At 39.4% G+C, this 17,404-nt stretch overlaps 1 protein-coding gene across 2 annotated transcripts in view; it reads right to left on the bottom strand.

Annotated features, from left to right (window-relative positions):
- COP1 (COP1 E3 ubiquitin ligase) overlaps positions 1–17,404 on the bottom strand; it is a 124,241-nt gene that overhangs the window by 83,436 nt on the left and 23,401 nt on the right. For both annotated transcript variants that reach the window (XM_085068642.1, XM_085068644.1), the window contains exons 7-11: positions 16,946–17,005; positions 15,044–15,120; positions 9,988–10,045; positions 6,359–6,473; positions 2,791–2,926 (exon numbers count right to left, since the gene is read on the bottom strand). In XM_085068642.1, the coding sequence (XP_084924768.1) occupies positions 2,791–2,926; positions 6,359–6,473; positions 9,988–10,045; positions 15,044–15,120; positions 16,946–17,005 (446 nt within the window). The remainder of the gene's footprint in view (positions 1–2,790; positions 2,927–6,358; positions 6,474–9,987; positions 10,046–15,043; positions 15,121–16,945; positions 17,006–17,404) is intronic.

Below are 17,404 nucleotides of genomic sequence, written 5' to 3'. Positions count from 1 at the left end.
ACTCATCTTTTAAAAAAAGCCTTTACATTTACTGCCACTGCCAGCACAGAAGCAAAGTTAAGCTCTGACAACAGCTCTGTCTGGGGGCAAAATAAATGGAAAACTTATTCCTTGGCCCAGTTCTAACAACATTTAATATACTTGTGAAAACCATGTAAATACTTTGTACTTAAGAGAAGTGAGTGTATTAAAAAGCCATTTAGCACGCTGAGATACATGCACATTCATACTGCAAGCGTGCTGAAGTCCCCTTGATGTTACAGCAAAACTGAGCAGCCTGCAATTGCAAAGCCTCCAAGGTACTTTCCCTGAACATTCTTCTTGATAATCTGTTGTTCTTGAAGAAAATAAGGCAAAAAGGAAAAAGGGTTGATTTTTTTCTGGCTTGTCTCCTCATTCCAGAAGGCAAGTGGAGCTTTCCTAAACATTTAATCAGAACTTTTTTTAGTAACACAACATACATATGTTTAGAGTACTTTAGTAGTCCACAGTAATTCCAGACATCCATATATATTACCACAAGGTGCTCAGGAAGGTATTGCTGCTGCTCAGTTCCAGGGTTTTTTCAGCCTATTTGTATGCAGTCTTTAATTACACTTTTCACCCTGTTAGCATAAACCCAGTTTTATTTCCCTTCTAAACATCAATGTTTTGCAGATAAGGGACATTTACATCTTCCTCCTTTGTGAGCCTAAAGCTAATAAACCTTAAAAAGGAGTTTAAATCAGCAGATCTTTTGGAGTCTAGTCTGTGAACTTCATGTAGTGTTAAAGCAATCAAACCAAACACTCTTGTATTCTGTCCACCTGTAACAGCAGCTTATTTAAAAAAAAAAACCACCAAAACCAACCAAACCTAATTAAGTGTGAAGAAGTTTAATTTCCAGTCAATTCTACTTGTATTCCTAAGTGTACTTAAAATATCCCTTTAAAATACTTCCTAAAAATTTATCAAGATTTCTTATGTATTAGTCTTGTATTAACTCTGTATTTAAATCCATTTGTCTCAACAGCAACAGCTAAACACCAAGACTTACCTTCTGCCATTTGATCAGTATTTCTTATTGCATGCCCAGGAAAACCTTTGAAGACCAGTGCAGTGGATCAAACACACAGTAAAAATTTTCACAGCACTTTAAAAGCATAATTTCACTTTTTAAGTATTTTCATTTGGCTCATCTGTGAATACCTAAAAGCTGCTTTTATTCAGTTTCACAGCCTCTCTGAACCTGAGGCTATTAGGTTAAACAAAAGAAAATAGTGAACACAGGACTGTGTTGGCCAGCACATACTAGGTGGAAATTCTCGATTAACAAATCCTGACTTTACAGGAACTGTTTGAATAGCCAAAAGCCAGCAAGAATAACGGCAGCAGCACATTCAGCAAAGCTACTTTACCAAAGCACTTAACAACATGCTCAGATGTGAACAGTCTTAGTCAGCCCACATGCTAAAACCCCTAAAAATTTCTCAAATGCTTTGATAAATAAAAAGTGTGAGCAGAGGAGAACATTTACTTGGAAGCCAAGTTATTTCTGAGTAAAATGCATTTAACTACCAATTCTAGGACTGGCTTGGAAGAAAGCCTCACTGTATCTTCATTATAACAGTAACATACAAACTTCTCAAACATATTTCACCCAAGAATTAGAATGCCTTCAAACAGGAGCATGATTTACTGTCCTTCCAGCATTTTCTAGCCAAATACCACAAAAATGCTGCTCTTGCAGAATGTCAAGGAGAAGAAAGGGCAATGGAGCAAAATCCAATCTGTGCTGAGGCTAGTAGCTGAAAAAGTTTGTCTACATTGCAGTGAGATTCCCATCTGCATTTCATTGCAGCTGGTGTGAACCCAATCAGTGCAGGTTAAATATACGTCAGATCCCTGATTACTGTGCTCTGACCTCTGGCTAAGGCGGACATTATACATTCCTGCTACATATTGCAGTAGTTAAGGAATCAATGCTGCTTTAAACAAAATATGTGTTCTGTGCTACACATGCCTCTAATTTCTTCACATAGTGCAGATTTCTTGGGGTCCCTCAACAAATACTCAAGCTGTTCTGTCACTCTCCATGTGGCCCTTTTGTAAGGCATTAGATCAAGACCCAGAAACCCAGATTTAATCTATCTATCTTGTCAACATAATGTTCTTTCCAAGACCTCGCGTACAGTCTCTTTGGATTTCCTGCTCTCCATGTATAAAACAGGGATGATACTACTTCTCCCAAGACACTGCTGTGAATAAACATTTAAATTAGTGAAATGTGCTTGCAGAGGCTAGAACAGGTCCTGCATATATGCCATGCAGAAAAGATTCCAGCGCCCAAGACTTCACGCAATCACAGCTAAAACCAACTCAGCTTTTTAGTACTTTCTACTGTGACTGGATCTACCAACAAAATGTAAAACCACCACAGATTCAAAGGCTACCAAACAAGATGGTCGATTTTTAAAATGCTATAACTGCATCACTTAAAACACAACTAAGCTAACATGTAGACAACAGGCTTTGTACAACAGCTGCTGATAATGACACCTCAAAGGTTCTGCATTTGGTCCTGACCAACATCAACAGGAATAAAAAGTACTGAGGTACCTGAGTGCCTTCACAGACCCATGACAGTCACAGAATTATCACACACAGTCAAACATTGGCAAAACTATTTTTGGGAAGCAACTGCAAAGTGTGGCATATGTACCAACAATAATTTGCTTAATGTGGGTTATTAACTCAGCCTCAGCAGCTCATATCCACATGATTTGCTGTCAGAACCTCAATGTGTCCTACCTGGATACTATGCTGGAGCCATTGTAGAGGTCACTAGCGTAGGACAGCGTTGCCAGGGGTCGGACAGAATTGTAGCGCGTGAACTTGGATAGACACTCCTGAAACTCATCCAGCTGGCTGGTGGTTCTGCTGTCATCTAGGAAGAGGCAGCATCATTGGAGAGGGCAGAAAAAGAGTAAGAAGGTAAACTCAACAGTAAACAAAGAAAAATCATGCTATGTCTCCACTGATACTACCTATGCTTGTTATTTGGGGAGGACTCTTGGTCAAAACCAGGCTCTCTCTCATGTCCAGCATTCTCTGAAGGCACTATGAGTTTTTCAGAGCACAAATGAAGTGTTTCGACTGCAATGCTGGGTGGACCTACTACGCTGAGAATCTGCCTAGAAATCAAATACAACTTCCGTGGCAAGCTCATTTATTTTATTCACATTCAGAGCCCATGGGCCATATAGATTATTAACAGAAAACCTTTAAGCATATCAAAATGCACTGCATAGGACATGTCTAGTTTTCAACAGAGGTGAAAGTGTATTCCTTTCCCTGTTCTGTTACTGTATGTCTACATTTGGTGTCAATTACATTCAAAATACTTCTGGTAAAAAAATACTTCTGTTATTCCAAAAGCAACAGAACTAAGGGAGAATCATTTCAGGGCTGGAGAAGGAAGACAAGAATGAAACCAGAAGGCTCCCCATACCAGAAGCTTTGTGAAAATTATGACCTTCAGCAGACAAGGTGAAATTGAGCCAGCTTTAATAATGATAAATATTCTGTGGGAAATGGAACAGTTTACTACAAAAGTTAAAAGTAAATTGCAGTGTAGATAGTTGAAAGTCATTCATTGAATTCTCAGAAGTCCCAACTTTTCTTGGTAGGAACATAATTTTATTTAAACCATTTTAAATTTCAGTGATTTGTAAATAAGAAAAAATTCCTAACATACAGCAATGCCTCACAGGTAAATCTGAGTTCCCAATACAATCAAATATCCACAGCCAAACATTAGGTAGCACCTTCAGCCTTCATAATGATCCCCCACAGTTGCAGCAATTCTCAGATTCCTTCTCTAAAGCTTCCACCGTCATTTTCTTTTTTGCACCACTGCATTTTAGGGCAACTACAGCTAACACTGCTGGTTTACAAGTACTGCACACCTTGTCTCCTGTTCCAGCCCAGCATCACTGCAGCAACAGAGAAACCACACACACACACACACAGACACCCAGGAGATCAAATTCCACACACTAGTTAAACTATCCTTAACAGCAGCATAAGGAAATAAGATCCACTTATTAGAAAGGCTTGGAAATACCAGGGTGGAAAAAGAGTGGTTGATCTATAAAGGCAAAGTCCAGCTGTGATTTCTTTTGGGAAAACAGAGAGAATAATAATTTCTGCACTCTGGTAATTCCTTGACATCAGAAATTATCGTCTCTACACTTGCAAGGCATTTTGAAGCATCTCTTATATGCTGTTTAATGTTTGATTGTATAAAGGAACAGTGAAGGCTAGTAATTAGCATGTTTAGGCATACTAGCATATACATTATCCATGTCAGATGGATGAAAAGGGGCAAAATTAACAAAGTGCTGCTCCAAATTAACATCATCAGCACCTGACCACTACAGGAAAAACCTTGAAAAGCAGCACAAACATCAGTCAGTGTTTTTCAAAGATTCTTTTCTGCTTTGACACTGTGATAGGGACAAATTGCTGCTACCCTTCCATTTCCCTCATTTAGAGATCAAGCACACAATCCTTCTATAATTTATTCTCTGTGCCTGGAAAACTGAATATTATTTCTCCAGACATTCTCCCCATCAAAGTGCAAGGCCATTTGATAATTACAGTAATATTACGCCTTTACTCCCTACTTGAACAGTCAGAGGCACTTCTTGCTAAAAGCTTTAAATCCACATTAAATCCTATTTAAAATGTGTCAAAATGCAGGAATGACTTAGGAGAGGAAAACTTAATCAAGTATCATAGGTTATCCCTTATTTAGGAGAAAACCTGCACTTGCAAATCCTCCACTCTTGGTGCAGCTGACACATATGAATACAAAAAACCAGTTTCAGTGCATTCATATTTATAGTTCCAATTATGAAGAAAGATGCCTTCTACAAGGGAATGCTGGGAAGAGCCCCATTTGTTATCCCTGGTTAATAAGTTTTATTTTTACATAAACACAGTTATGCATCACCGAGAGAGCACAGCATGGAAGCATCTCAGTGTGATCTGTGAAGAACTGCATTCTGCAAAGGCACCTGCTGGCACTTCACAGGGATCTGGATGGACACATGCAATGGGCTTCTCCAATCTTTCACATACTGAAGTAACATCTCAACATGCTGCATTCCTTTTTAAAATCATTTTGCTGTGCACAATGAGAACTGAGTCAGTCTGCTCTGAAGTAGGTAGAAGATGTAAATACTTCTAAGAGTGAGCTCTCTATAGACATCCTGTAGCCTTTAAATTAAGAGATTAATTATTTTTAAAAATTACTTCTTATTTATTTAAAGGGTCTAAAACTAAATTTGCAGAGAAAAAAAAACAGCAGATATTTCTAACCCAGCAATCCTGCTGATTTGTGCCTTGGGAGGTTGGTCCTTGCTGTCCAAAGTTATAAGTAAATATACTTTGCTGCAGCAACCTCTGCCTGGCTTCCTCTCATCCCTAAGACGTGTCTACCACCCTAAAAGGGCTGGATGCTTTCCTTGCAGTCTGTCACAGGCGATATGTGCTGCAGATTTCTTGCCTGCCACACTCCATTGCCTGAAGCTTTTTTTGCCAAGCTGGTTTCTCCCCCCCAGGGGCTGTGGAAATAACCCTCCTCACCCTCAAGACAGTTATTTGACCCTCTCATTTCTTAAGAGAATCTTGTGCGTAATTAAGAACCATGCATCCACCAGACAACAATTACTCTAGCTGCTGTCACACTGTTACTCAATTATGAATGAGGCAATCTAGGCAATTTTGAAAACAGCTTCCAATTCTACAAAACAAGCCTTAAATCTAAGGTGTTCCCCATGGGACAACAGCACTGCTGCATGCTAAGCCTCCATAGTCCAAGCCATTTGTTAACCAAGACACAATCTAGACAACATAAAGGATAACCTCCAAGTGTCCTCTTGCATGCTAAATACAGAAGAATGTATCAGTTTATGTTTATACCTCTGTAGCATTTCAATAGCGGTGTTTTTTTAACTACTGAGTTTATACCACAGCTAGTGGAAAGACAATTCAACCACTGCTTTCAGGCATTTTCATCTTCAGAACAGGCACCAGAGAAATTGTTTATTGTGCATTTTGCCCTTCACAGTACAGGATTACAAAGCAATACATGTGCCCCTGCAAAGTGACAGGATTAAGTTTTCCAAATTTAGCAACTTCAAAGGTTGGTCAGGAATAGCAAAATGTGATGATCTGAGTAACACAAATATGTATAGCCACCATTCAGGGAAGAAGTAAAAGCTGCTCTCTCAAAAGCAAAGCTTTTCTGAGGACAGAGCACTGCAAGAGGTACCTGACATCAGAAGTGGAACACCATGCAAGAACTACTCACCCGAGACACGAGTCATCCTGGTGGAAAAATAGCACTGCTCTAGGTCCTCAAAATGAGCTGTGAGGCGCTTGCGTCGCGAGGCGAGCGTGCTGTTATACCATGGCTGCTTTTTGGTCTGAGTGGAGAAGGGAGAACACTTCAGAAAGGGAAAAGCCAGGCCTGGGTTTCACTTCTATGGATTTCACCCAATTATAAACAATTATACAATATACGTGATAGGCTAGAACTGTAAAACAATAATAAATGAACTGTCAACAGTTATTTCTTAGGATCCTATGCACCCTTTTAGGTAACAGAAAAAAATCCCTGCTTTTAGACAGTTTTTGTTCCCTGAGGCTTTGCAAATTTAGTGATTCTACCCTCACAAACAGGACAGGCAACCCCAACCCTTGGGGAGTCTTGTCTTGCATTTATACAGATAGACAGCAGAGGCCACCTTCCAGCTTCACAAATCAAACAGACTGTACAACAAATACTCCCCAGATCCCTGGCAGACAGCTCATTAAAAGAGAAGGAGGTGTTTATTTTAGTGAGTTAGTTACTGAATTATTTCTTTTGAAGCAACTCAGTAACTCCCTGTAAAACTAAGCAAATAAAGAGAGAAGCAAAAGACAGCATGAAGTTCAAAGGTTAATCGAAAAGAAGTTCATGAAACTCATCATTAAAGTCATTTCCCAACCTACCCAAACAGTAATAGTGAGAGGTAGAAGCAAAGGATTTAAACTACATAAGTAATCTTTCCTCCTGAAGCAAACAGAAAATGCAGTACTTACCATTTTAATCACAAGTAATGAAAAGGAATGAAACCCTCTACTACACAAGAAGCACAAAGAGCTCCTTGCTTTAGCTTCTATTAAAGAAATCTCACATATCACATCCTCAAAGCTAAATTTTAAAAGATTTAAGAGCAATCAAGCTCCCTAATGAACAACATCCTTGAGCAAGTACAAGGCCCATAGTGCTACTCAATGGCACTAACAAAACCCACTTCGTGTACAACTCCCCCTCAACCCATTTAGAACACCCTGCCCTCATTACAAACACCTACCAAGCTAATGACAATGAAAAAGGTTTACAGCCCACTCCAATTTTGTTTGTACCTGTATGAAGAGCCATCTAACATTTTAAGCTAAAAGTAAACCCCAGGCAGTGAAACTTTCAAGACACCACTTCCCACCTAAGGCCACACACTGACATTGTGGCTCACATTTGCCTGTGACAGTACCTATGGTCTTCACAGCTTGTTTCATCTCAAAAGCAACTCCAACCTCAACACACAACACTGGGAAATGCTCCTACAGCAACACCTTTCAAATACCATTTTCTAAAATTCCACAGCTTCAAAAGAATGCTTAATAGAACACTTCTATAGCCTCTTCTTGTAATTTTTGTGCACCAGCCTGCAACGTCTCCAGTCTCCCGCAGCACACCAGGAGTAGTCTGGGCTCAAGACAACTTCAGGCAAAGAACAATCGTTTCAGTCTCAAGTTAAGACAAGCTGCCTGAACCATGATGAGTGATACAACCCAGACCCAAGCCTGATCTGCCAGATACCAGTCCACACTGAGACTGAATCAATCATCCAGCTGTGCCTGTTGTACCTCTCAAACAAGATCCTGGTGGAACAGGTCTGAGGTTGGCACATGGCAACTCAGCTGTGCTGAGAACTAAGCAAGGGGCACTAACCCACTGTCATTAGACCATCCCTAGCCAAGTATTTCAATCTGCTCACATTTTGCCAAAAACCAGACATTCTGTTTCTATGAAGCCTACTCCCTGGCTACTTTCTAAGCAATGCTGGGCAACGGGAGTTAAAAATAAGGGAAGGGAGAAAAGATACCCAAGCAATTTTTATTCAATGGCTCAAACCACTATTGTTGCCCTAGTTGAGGACATCAGTTTGGATTCCTCTGTTATCAAGAGCGATTTTTACTGGCTGAACTCCATCAGATGCTCTAAAGAGTCCTCTAACAACCGTGAAAAAACATCACAGCTGCACACAAGCGCCTTATTTCTAGCAAAAAAAAAAAAAATGCCATTAAATATTACCTGCAGAATTCCCCAGGGCTTAAGTGACTTGTTCACTGTTTACTTCTGAAGCTCAGCTTCTGGAAGAGAACTGTCCTAGAGCTTTGTAGTATATAAATTCTTCCCTAACAACATGTTTGTGGGTGATGCACAAAGTAATTTTATTGAGAAAGAAAGCTGTGCTGTCCATCCTAGATAGCTCTTACTGCCAGCAGTGCCCAATATGTGATTTTTGCCATGACTGACAATTAGGGAAAAACACCACAATTTAATTTATATTCTTAAAACTATTTTTAAGGTAAATTCTTACTGAAATTAGACTACCTTTGAATAAAGTGTTTAACTTCAAGAGTTCTCTTTGAACTCCCCATCCAAACATATATTAAAGTTTAATTTGGGAATTTGTATTTGAGAGTACAGATCTGGCACTCTGGAGGACAAGAAATCACATTTGAGGACAAAAAAAGATTATTCTCACACAAATAAGGCTGTCATACAGAATGACTAGAAAGTCTAGGTTGTTTGTTTTGTGAGCTCACCAGCACGATAGCTATGCTATTAATTTTGGCTTTGAAATAGGAAGTACTGAGACAACTAATGTCAGTGGAGAACAAATACACTGTAGCACAGAAGAGTCCTGAATATAAAACCCCCATCTAGATTTCACTGCCCTGTGAAATGTGGTAGAACTACAACTCTCTGTTCAAGCAAAATCCTCCCAAAACCAGAGCAGCAGGAACAACAAGCATTTTTGCACAGACTAATAGATAACATTTTCTATTTACCTAGTTACACAGCTGCAAACCCAAAACCCTACAAGCAAACATATATGTGCACCAGCTCAAAATCCACATTATTTTTTACATCAAGATCCAACAGCACTTCTACATGTTAATTTACCAATTTGATGCTGCCATGTGCCAGGGATGGTCCAGCACCACCAGAGCACCCAAGGCACAGATGGAATGTGACCAACAGTCCATCTGTCCAAATGAAAACTGTTTGACCTTTTTGAAACTATGAGCTGGGTATCAGTGTCACCTTCCCAGCCCAGCTGAATCCCTCTGAGCTGCAAGACTACAGCAGTGCTGTTTGGAATTCGGGAGGCCCTGCAGATCAGACAGCTTGGAGGCTGCCTGCCAAACAGCTCAATTCTATATGCATCTTTTTACCCTCTACATGAATTTATAATGGTTTGTAAGGCCCTGATGAGGACAAACAATAAAACAGTACCTGCAGTTTTCTTTGGTTTGAAAGTCAATCTTGATCTACAGCTATTTAAACCAATGCAAAGGCTCAGGGATTTGCTTCCCTTATCCAGTGCTGCCCACCTGGGAGATGAAGAGCAAACTACATCCCCTCTTCCACAGAAGAGTCAGCTTTAAGAAAAAAGTCAGATGTCTAAATACATTACACCAGGTCTCTCTCTCACAATTGTGCACAATCCTTCCTACAGCTGCAGTTTCCCATACAACCAGTTAAATGCATTTTCAAGGCTCCAGTTGACCAATACTCTGGAGGTGAATGACAGTGCACCTCAACCCTGTCCAACCCCTGCATTCACTCTCCCATCCCCCCCAAGCAGACACAAATTATCTTACCTGAGAACTGCCACTGAAGCCTGGAGGCTGGCTATACTCGGTGGAGTCGATAATACTACTGCAAAAATAAAAGAAATAGTCTGCTTAAATCACTGCACAGCCATCCTTTATAATTTTTAACCTGTTTGCTATTCCCCCCTTGACACTCTGCATCATACTTGCCTTTGAAATCCATTTTACAGACAGGGAACACAAGGTTATATTTTGTTTGGGGGTTTGGGAGAGATTTTTTTTTTTTTTTTTAAATACAGAGTTTTCCTAGAGCAGAATGCTGTCACACACAATTATGTGTAGGGCAGTCAAGTAATTTCCAATTAGAATGCAAAAGCATATCTTTCATATGAAATATGCAGCACAAGACATTCTGTGAATAAAGTGCTACCATTGGTTTTCAATTCCTTTAAAAAAAAAAAAAGGAGAAAAAAGAGAAGAGACATTTAATGCTCTGGCATTTGAACCAACACTGGGAAGAGAAAAGCTAGAGAAATCAGTTTAAGACAGTTTAAACAGACACAACCAATGAAATCCAGAAATAAACTAAAAAAAAAACCAAAACAACTGCGAGGAATACTATTATTAGAAAACACTACACCATATTATAATACTTATAATGATGCAACACACTTTTTAAATCACTGTTTTCAAAACACAGCATAGACATGCAATCTTAATGGAATTCGACTTTCAAAACTGCAAAAAGATCTCCTGATCTAAGCAGAAAACAGGTGGTTCAGTGTTCTTGGACATATAGGCAAAAAATTCAGCTCTCGCAGTAAGACACCAGAGCCAGATTAAATTTCATTTACCACTCAGATTTCACATACTTCCAGGACAGGTAAAGATTAGCATGCAAGAACACAATTTTATTGATTATGCAGAACACATTATGAAAATCACCATCATTTGTTTCTAAAAAATCTTTTTAACTGCCTTGCTTCTGCTATGTCATTTGACCTGGACAGAGCAGAAGCTATCTGGGATCATTATTCTCATTACTCCCAGTCTTACTTATGAGGTAACCTTAGTTTTTAAGCATTGCCTGGGAAAGCTGAAGGCTTCTTTAAAAAGCTGCTAGAACACTGCTGTAGGTCCTGGTTTTGTCAAAGATGATTGCACCTATTGCTGCTTATGTAACAGCTGCCAGAACTTATGTGTAAAGTTGAGAATCTTGGTCATAAACAAACTGGTTTGGTTGAAATGCCAGGCATGTTTGGAAGAATGAATCAGTGGTACCAGTGCTTAAATATTTCTCTGAATGTTTTCAAGACTCCTGGAAGTAGAGGGAACTGGAAACAGAAGGTGAGAGATGATTTTTAAGTCTCATCAGTGGTTAACTTGGAAAATGAGATTGAATGGACTTCTGTTCCAGGCAAGAAAAAAGGTGCAAATGAAGACAATTTGAGGGATAAAAATAATTATTTGCTGCAAGCTATTGTAAGGGAGAAAAGAGCAGAGCTGTTTCAGGCATGGCTGCGGACAACGAACTTTAAATTAGAATGTGGCTACATGAAATAATGAAACATGGACAGCAGATCCTGCCAGGAACAGCAGGAATAACACATTTGGCTGGAAAGCAATGAAAAAGTACTCCACTCTGAGACAGGTACAGTGGCAATTAACAGCAAAACACACAGACTTAGAGCGTCTGGTCTCGTTTTGCTGCAGGTTGTCTGGCGATATAGAGCCTTCTAGAGTGCAGACGTCATCTCCCTAACCAGAATACAAATTCAAAGACATTTCTGTGCGGTGTCTATAGCTGAGTTAACTCAAATATCCTTGAATGTTTTTCCTTTCAAGAAAAAGGAAGCAAGTAATCAGAAAATTACAGAAGTTCCCTCCAAGTTCATTTTTAAAAGCTATAACATTAGGTTCAGTTTGGAAATTCAGCTACACTGACATGACATTTAAAAACTCGTAACAATAACAACAAAAAACAAGGCAACCTGCAGACTATAAATCCCATTACAGCGATGGGAGGAGGTAATTAGAACAAATGGAGGGGAAGAAGGATCAGGATTTTGATAACTGAATCAGAGTTACCAAGCAACTCATTTTTAGATCAAAATTTTCCCTCAAACTCCTATTAGTGATAGCTTGTTGTTGCCATTAGCCCTGGATAGCATCACAGAGAAGCTGCTCATTCCTATCTCCTGTTTGCACCGTTTACTGGGAGCAAAAATTACACACTCACTTGCCTGTTCAGAAAAACCATACACAGAACTATTTGTTCTCCTCCCTTCCCCTCTTGTTCTCTATTAGTATACAAACCCAGCAATACCCAACGCTGTAAACAAGCACTGTGCTATTACCCAATTTAATATTTCATCATACCCTGTGTAGGCACAAGAGAAAACATGTGTTTCTTGCAGCCAAGGATGTACTGAACATCAGAGCTGAGCTGGGTTTTTTGCTAAAGAACTTCTGAAGGAAGCTGGGGGGGATGCAAAGTAATTTCACATTTTGAAGTTGTTAAGAATGGGAACGGAAAATCTCCAAACAATGAAAAGAAACAGAAAATTAATGAAGCAAGCCTGTGATTTAGAGGAAGCAGATGAATAAGGGCAAGTCACCAGAGACCAGATAAAACCGAATTCCAAAGAACTCTATTTTCTTGAACTTTAAATTCAAAGGCTAAAGAAATTTTCTTCATCTCAGCACTACTCTGTGATAACCTTGTACTATTTATAAGGCATATTAGTAAAGTGTTAAAGAATTATATTTCATTAGCAGGGTGTTAAGTATGTTAAGTTGTATTTTGATTTAAATATACCATTTTAATTCACTGATAAGCTAAGAGTCTCTGCAAGTTCAATATAATTTTAACATGGAAGTGAATTCATCCCAAACTATTTGTATTTCACTCTTAGTGGTTCAAGGCATCTCTAAAATGCACTCTGGAGATTAAATATTTCAGTTAAGAGAAGTGAAAACACCCAGCATATTTTAAAACTCCTATCAGCTGCTCTGCAGCATTCTTGCCAAGGAGAAATGTTGAGATATTCTTCAAAACTTACACTTAATATTGAAAATAAAATTAATTTCAAGTGGTAGACCTTTCTGGAATCTGAGTTATGGTAATTCACACCAATGCAATTACTTGAATTATACGAAACTGTCAAGATAGGGCAGGGATAGAAGTTCAGGAGTAACTTCTGGCAACACCTAATGCCTGTTCAGACACTTCCTTCACATACTGATTTCTCTTCAACCACTCAAGGCTACTTCTTCACACAGGAATGTCACTGAGAAAAAGATGTCTTCTAAAGCAGAGAGGAAAAAGGCAGTATCACATGCTTTAGAAAACACCCAAATATCCTATTACATCACACCCCTGGCATGCTGGAGCAGGGGGAAAACCCAAAAGTTCAAGACAACCAAGACGGACCCAGACAGGTATAAGAAGGCAGGCAAGAAAGAGCCCATGATCTCTGCACCCACCATGGCTCCAATCCACTGCCACCTCCCAGCAGACCATTGGTGAAGCACATCAATCCAAAAATCACTACAATACTTTGGATACCATCTTACATCTTCAAAAGCAGTAACTGAGATTGATTGACCCCTAGCACATGAAATAAATAGGCATAAAAGAATATTAAGAAATTCTCAGTAGACTGAAAGGAGCATAGCTCTCACTGCACAAGATTTCCCCCTCAACTCTTTTACTAGAACTCCTGGCCTTAGAATGTTATTCCAGCCTTCAACAGATAAAAAAGTTCTTTGGGGGCTTGTTTGTTAGCTTAGCTCAAGTAATAGAGATACATCTCTACTCATAAGTACAATTTCCTGTTAAAAGAGAAAGGTTTCTAGGCCTGAAGGCATCCAACATCTAACAAATTGAGCCTGATCAGTGCTCAAGTTTACCCCAAGCATCAGCAAAACCAATCCATTTAATAGCCAATAACCAGAAAAGTAGTGGAACCTGACAAGAATCTCATCAGCTTCACAAAACTGCTTCTTGGCAAAACAGCAATAACCCATCCCAAGAAACACACCTGCACCAAAAAGAATTAAAGAAGCAGTGAAGAGCTGAATTGGAAATGCTGTTCCCATCCATCATGGCCATATTCCTGTCCCTTCCCTCAGGGCCAGCCAGAGCTTCATAGAAATACGAGTGATATTGGTCTATGTGTCCAGAAATAGCATCTCAGTAGGAAATCCCAGCCCAAATTGCTGGGTTCCTCACCACAGCACTGTATCCATATCTCTCTAGGGGAAGAAATATGCTAATTGTTTTACTTCTGTGCTATTAGGTTGAGCTGCTAACAGCAAAAATCTACCAGTACATTTTTATAATAGAAGTTGACAGTTTGGAGAACCCTAAGAGACAGCAGAGACAATCCCTCAATAACATAACTTGGCCCCGTGAAATCAGAGCTTTCTCACCACCAAAAGACATTTGTAAAGTAGAGCACTTCAAGCTCTGGCACTTGTAACCTGGATACAAAAAGCATCTGCAATTTTATCATCAAGGAACCAGACTGTGCAATATTCCAGACAAAAATACACATTGAAATTATGTTATTAGAAAGGCATTTCATTAAATTAAAACTGACAGCAGATATACAGAATCAACAGGCTGTACATTTTAAATTTTGATCTGAACCCATAGCTTTAGCTATTCATGCTGAGAGGGGAAGTCAGAGGACTCCAGTATCATACAAAATTAAGACCTTCCATATGCCAAGCAGAACTGCATAATGTTCAGAAAAGGTAGCATAATGTTCAGAAAAGGTACCATATAAACAACAGTAATATTTTATTCCATAACAAAGGCTTATGACTCAAGTTTACTAATTCACACAACATTTAAAGCCATCAGTTTTCCATGGCATCTGGTTTAGAGCAGATTTTTCATCCAAATGCAGACTCAGATGGCCTTTTCTTCACTTCTTTGTTCACATAAAGTTTATACCAATCAGAAACAGAATAGGGAAACACTGCACAGCACTCAAAACCAAGTTTTGCTTGTGTTTTGGGCATTGCTTGGAAAGCATTAGCAATCAGAGAGCAACATGTACAGATGGAAATCCAAGCTGAGTTGCAAGCTCCATACCTGTGTGAAGGTGAGGGAGCCTCAAACTGTGGCACTGTGCTGTCTTCACTGACTGGGGAGTACACACCACTCATCTCCTGAAACACAAAGCCATGTTACAGAGCTGACAAAACTTGTGTGTTTAACATATGCGTTCAGAGTACTGCTGTTTTTCCAAGCAGATAACTGTGTCTATTTATTCAACTCTTACCTAAAAATCTTTACCTGACAAAACATTGATTTCCTTTTTTTTTTTTTTCATCATTCCAACCAGGTTTCAAAAATCCTACAGCTGTGGTGCTCTGTGCTTCAAGAGCGGCAGTTTTGGAGCTAATACTCAAAAAAACCAATAGATTTGGTTATTATCCAATTGCCTCTAACCCAGCATCTCCCTTAAAGATGGCAGAACAAGCTAGCTGCAACTGCATTTTTGAAAGGTGTGCAAACTTATCTAACAGCCTTCACAACTAGAAAGTAAAGATGGATATGGGTCATGGCAAGAACAGTCACAGGGCAGCAGAGCAAAGGTGGTGCCCCAGACTTAAAAGAGGATCTATCAGTCCTCTGTGGGACAACTGCACAAGAGACAAACTTTGCACATAAACTTGGCTTTGTCCCTCCCAGACTAAGTCACTGCTGTGTACCCAGTATGAGACTGTCTTTCATCCATTTGGGAAATGGAAGCTATGCAGGATGCAGCAGCTCATTAGTTGGGGGTCAAAGTGTTCTCAGGACAATTACTACTTGTGCTTTCAAATTCCCACTAGGTGCCTATTAGTTGTTAGGTAGAAAGAAGGGTATTTTTGACAAGAGAGATTGCAGGCTTTAGAGGTCAGAGTCAAGGTCACCATCACACCCCAGGAATGTACCCTAGCTGCATCCCACTGAAATGTCTGATTAAAGAGCAGAAAAACAGATAGCTGGATGCTCTTTGAGGGATCCCACAGCTTTTGGGAATAGTTTCTCCTAGATCTCAAGACACATTGTACCAGTCTGAAGAAAACATGCCAAGGTGTATTTATTTCCCCAAAGCTCAGAAACATTTAGGAAAAGAGGTCTGAAAAAAATTTCAAATAGCTATCAGATAAATGGAAATTCTTGTAGTTGTCAGTCATATTTATATTTTGCTAATTCATCAGCACACATATTAATTGTGTGAAGAAATCTAAAAGGCTTTTGGGCAGTAGTTGGGAATGTATGCTGACTGTGCAAGGTGAGCAAGAAGCACACCTGCAAACTGATTCCCAAGAATGTTCTAGGGAATGATAATTTGAGAGATGCCAGTCTGATGTATTCCTGAAACATCAGCTTCCTACTCCAAATTAAACAATAGAATGATTAGAGAAAAGGACTAAAGAGGAACCTAAAGACTCAATGAAGACAGAAGGATTGCACTGATGGGTTTACAAATTCTTGGAGAATAAAGTTTAGCAAAAATGTTGAGAGATTCCCATCATTAAGGAATTAAGACAATTATATCAGGAGGTAGCAGGCATCAGTTTTGAAATGCAGCAGGAACTGGTTTTGCTCCTGCCCAGTCTCTGTATAACAACCCTCCTGTGTATCCCCAACACCTCTGCATTTTAAGACTCACACACTGCTAAGATTTAAACAGCCTGTGCAAACAGCCAGAAAACTGCAACGTACAAAAATTTCAAGTTCTGATCAATATACAGACTGTTGATTTCTAACAATTACTCTAAAATACTTACTACCAACACAAAGAAATGATTATATAAGAGCTACCAAACTGCAGCCTGCACACATCAACTAAATGAACAAATTAAAGAAAGAGCATCATCTGTTCATTTTCCCATTACTGACTTAAATGCCATAAATTTAACCCAGCAGCCACACAGCAAGGCAGACAGCTTGATGAAAATGAAAAATTGCCAGAGTCAGAACAATGTCTAGGCACCTCACCTCTACTCGCTTAATATCTTCTTCCAGAACACTTAGCTCCTTCTGGATCTGCTCCAATTGCTGTGGATAAGAGAACAGGAGAAGTCTAAATCATTTCTGCACTGCACCACCAAGATAAATTACAATCTTTTCAGAGAGGAACCTGAACTATCTTAGCTGGGGTGCTACACAATTCAAAAGACACCAGGCAGGAAATTCAAATGCACAGATCAACATACATAAGTAGACAAACCATATTCAAGACGAAGTTATTTTGAAACAATGAGAAACAACTGCATGAGGCATTTTGATGTCAATCACAGAGACCCACACTATTCAAAGTAATACTATCATGCTCTTCTAACATCTCTCAGGCAAGTGTAACTGGTTTGCAAACACTGAGTATAGAATCAAAGTGGTCTGGGTTAGATGGGAACTTAACCTTCCACTACACCAGGCTGCTCCAAGCCCCATCTAGCC

This window comes from Lichenostomus cassidix, chromosome 8 (genome assembly GCF_008360975.1).
Source record: "Lichenostomus cassidix isolate B80296 chromosome 8, HeHo_3.0, whole genome shotgun sequence".
NCBI lineage: Eukaryota > Metazoa > Chordata > Aves > Passeriformes > Meliphagidae > Lichenostomus > Lichenostomus cassidix.
Note: the sequence above shows the minus strand (reverse complement) of the source record. Positions and strands in the feature narration are given on the sequence as shown.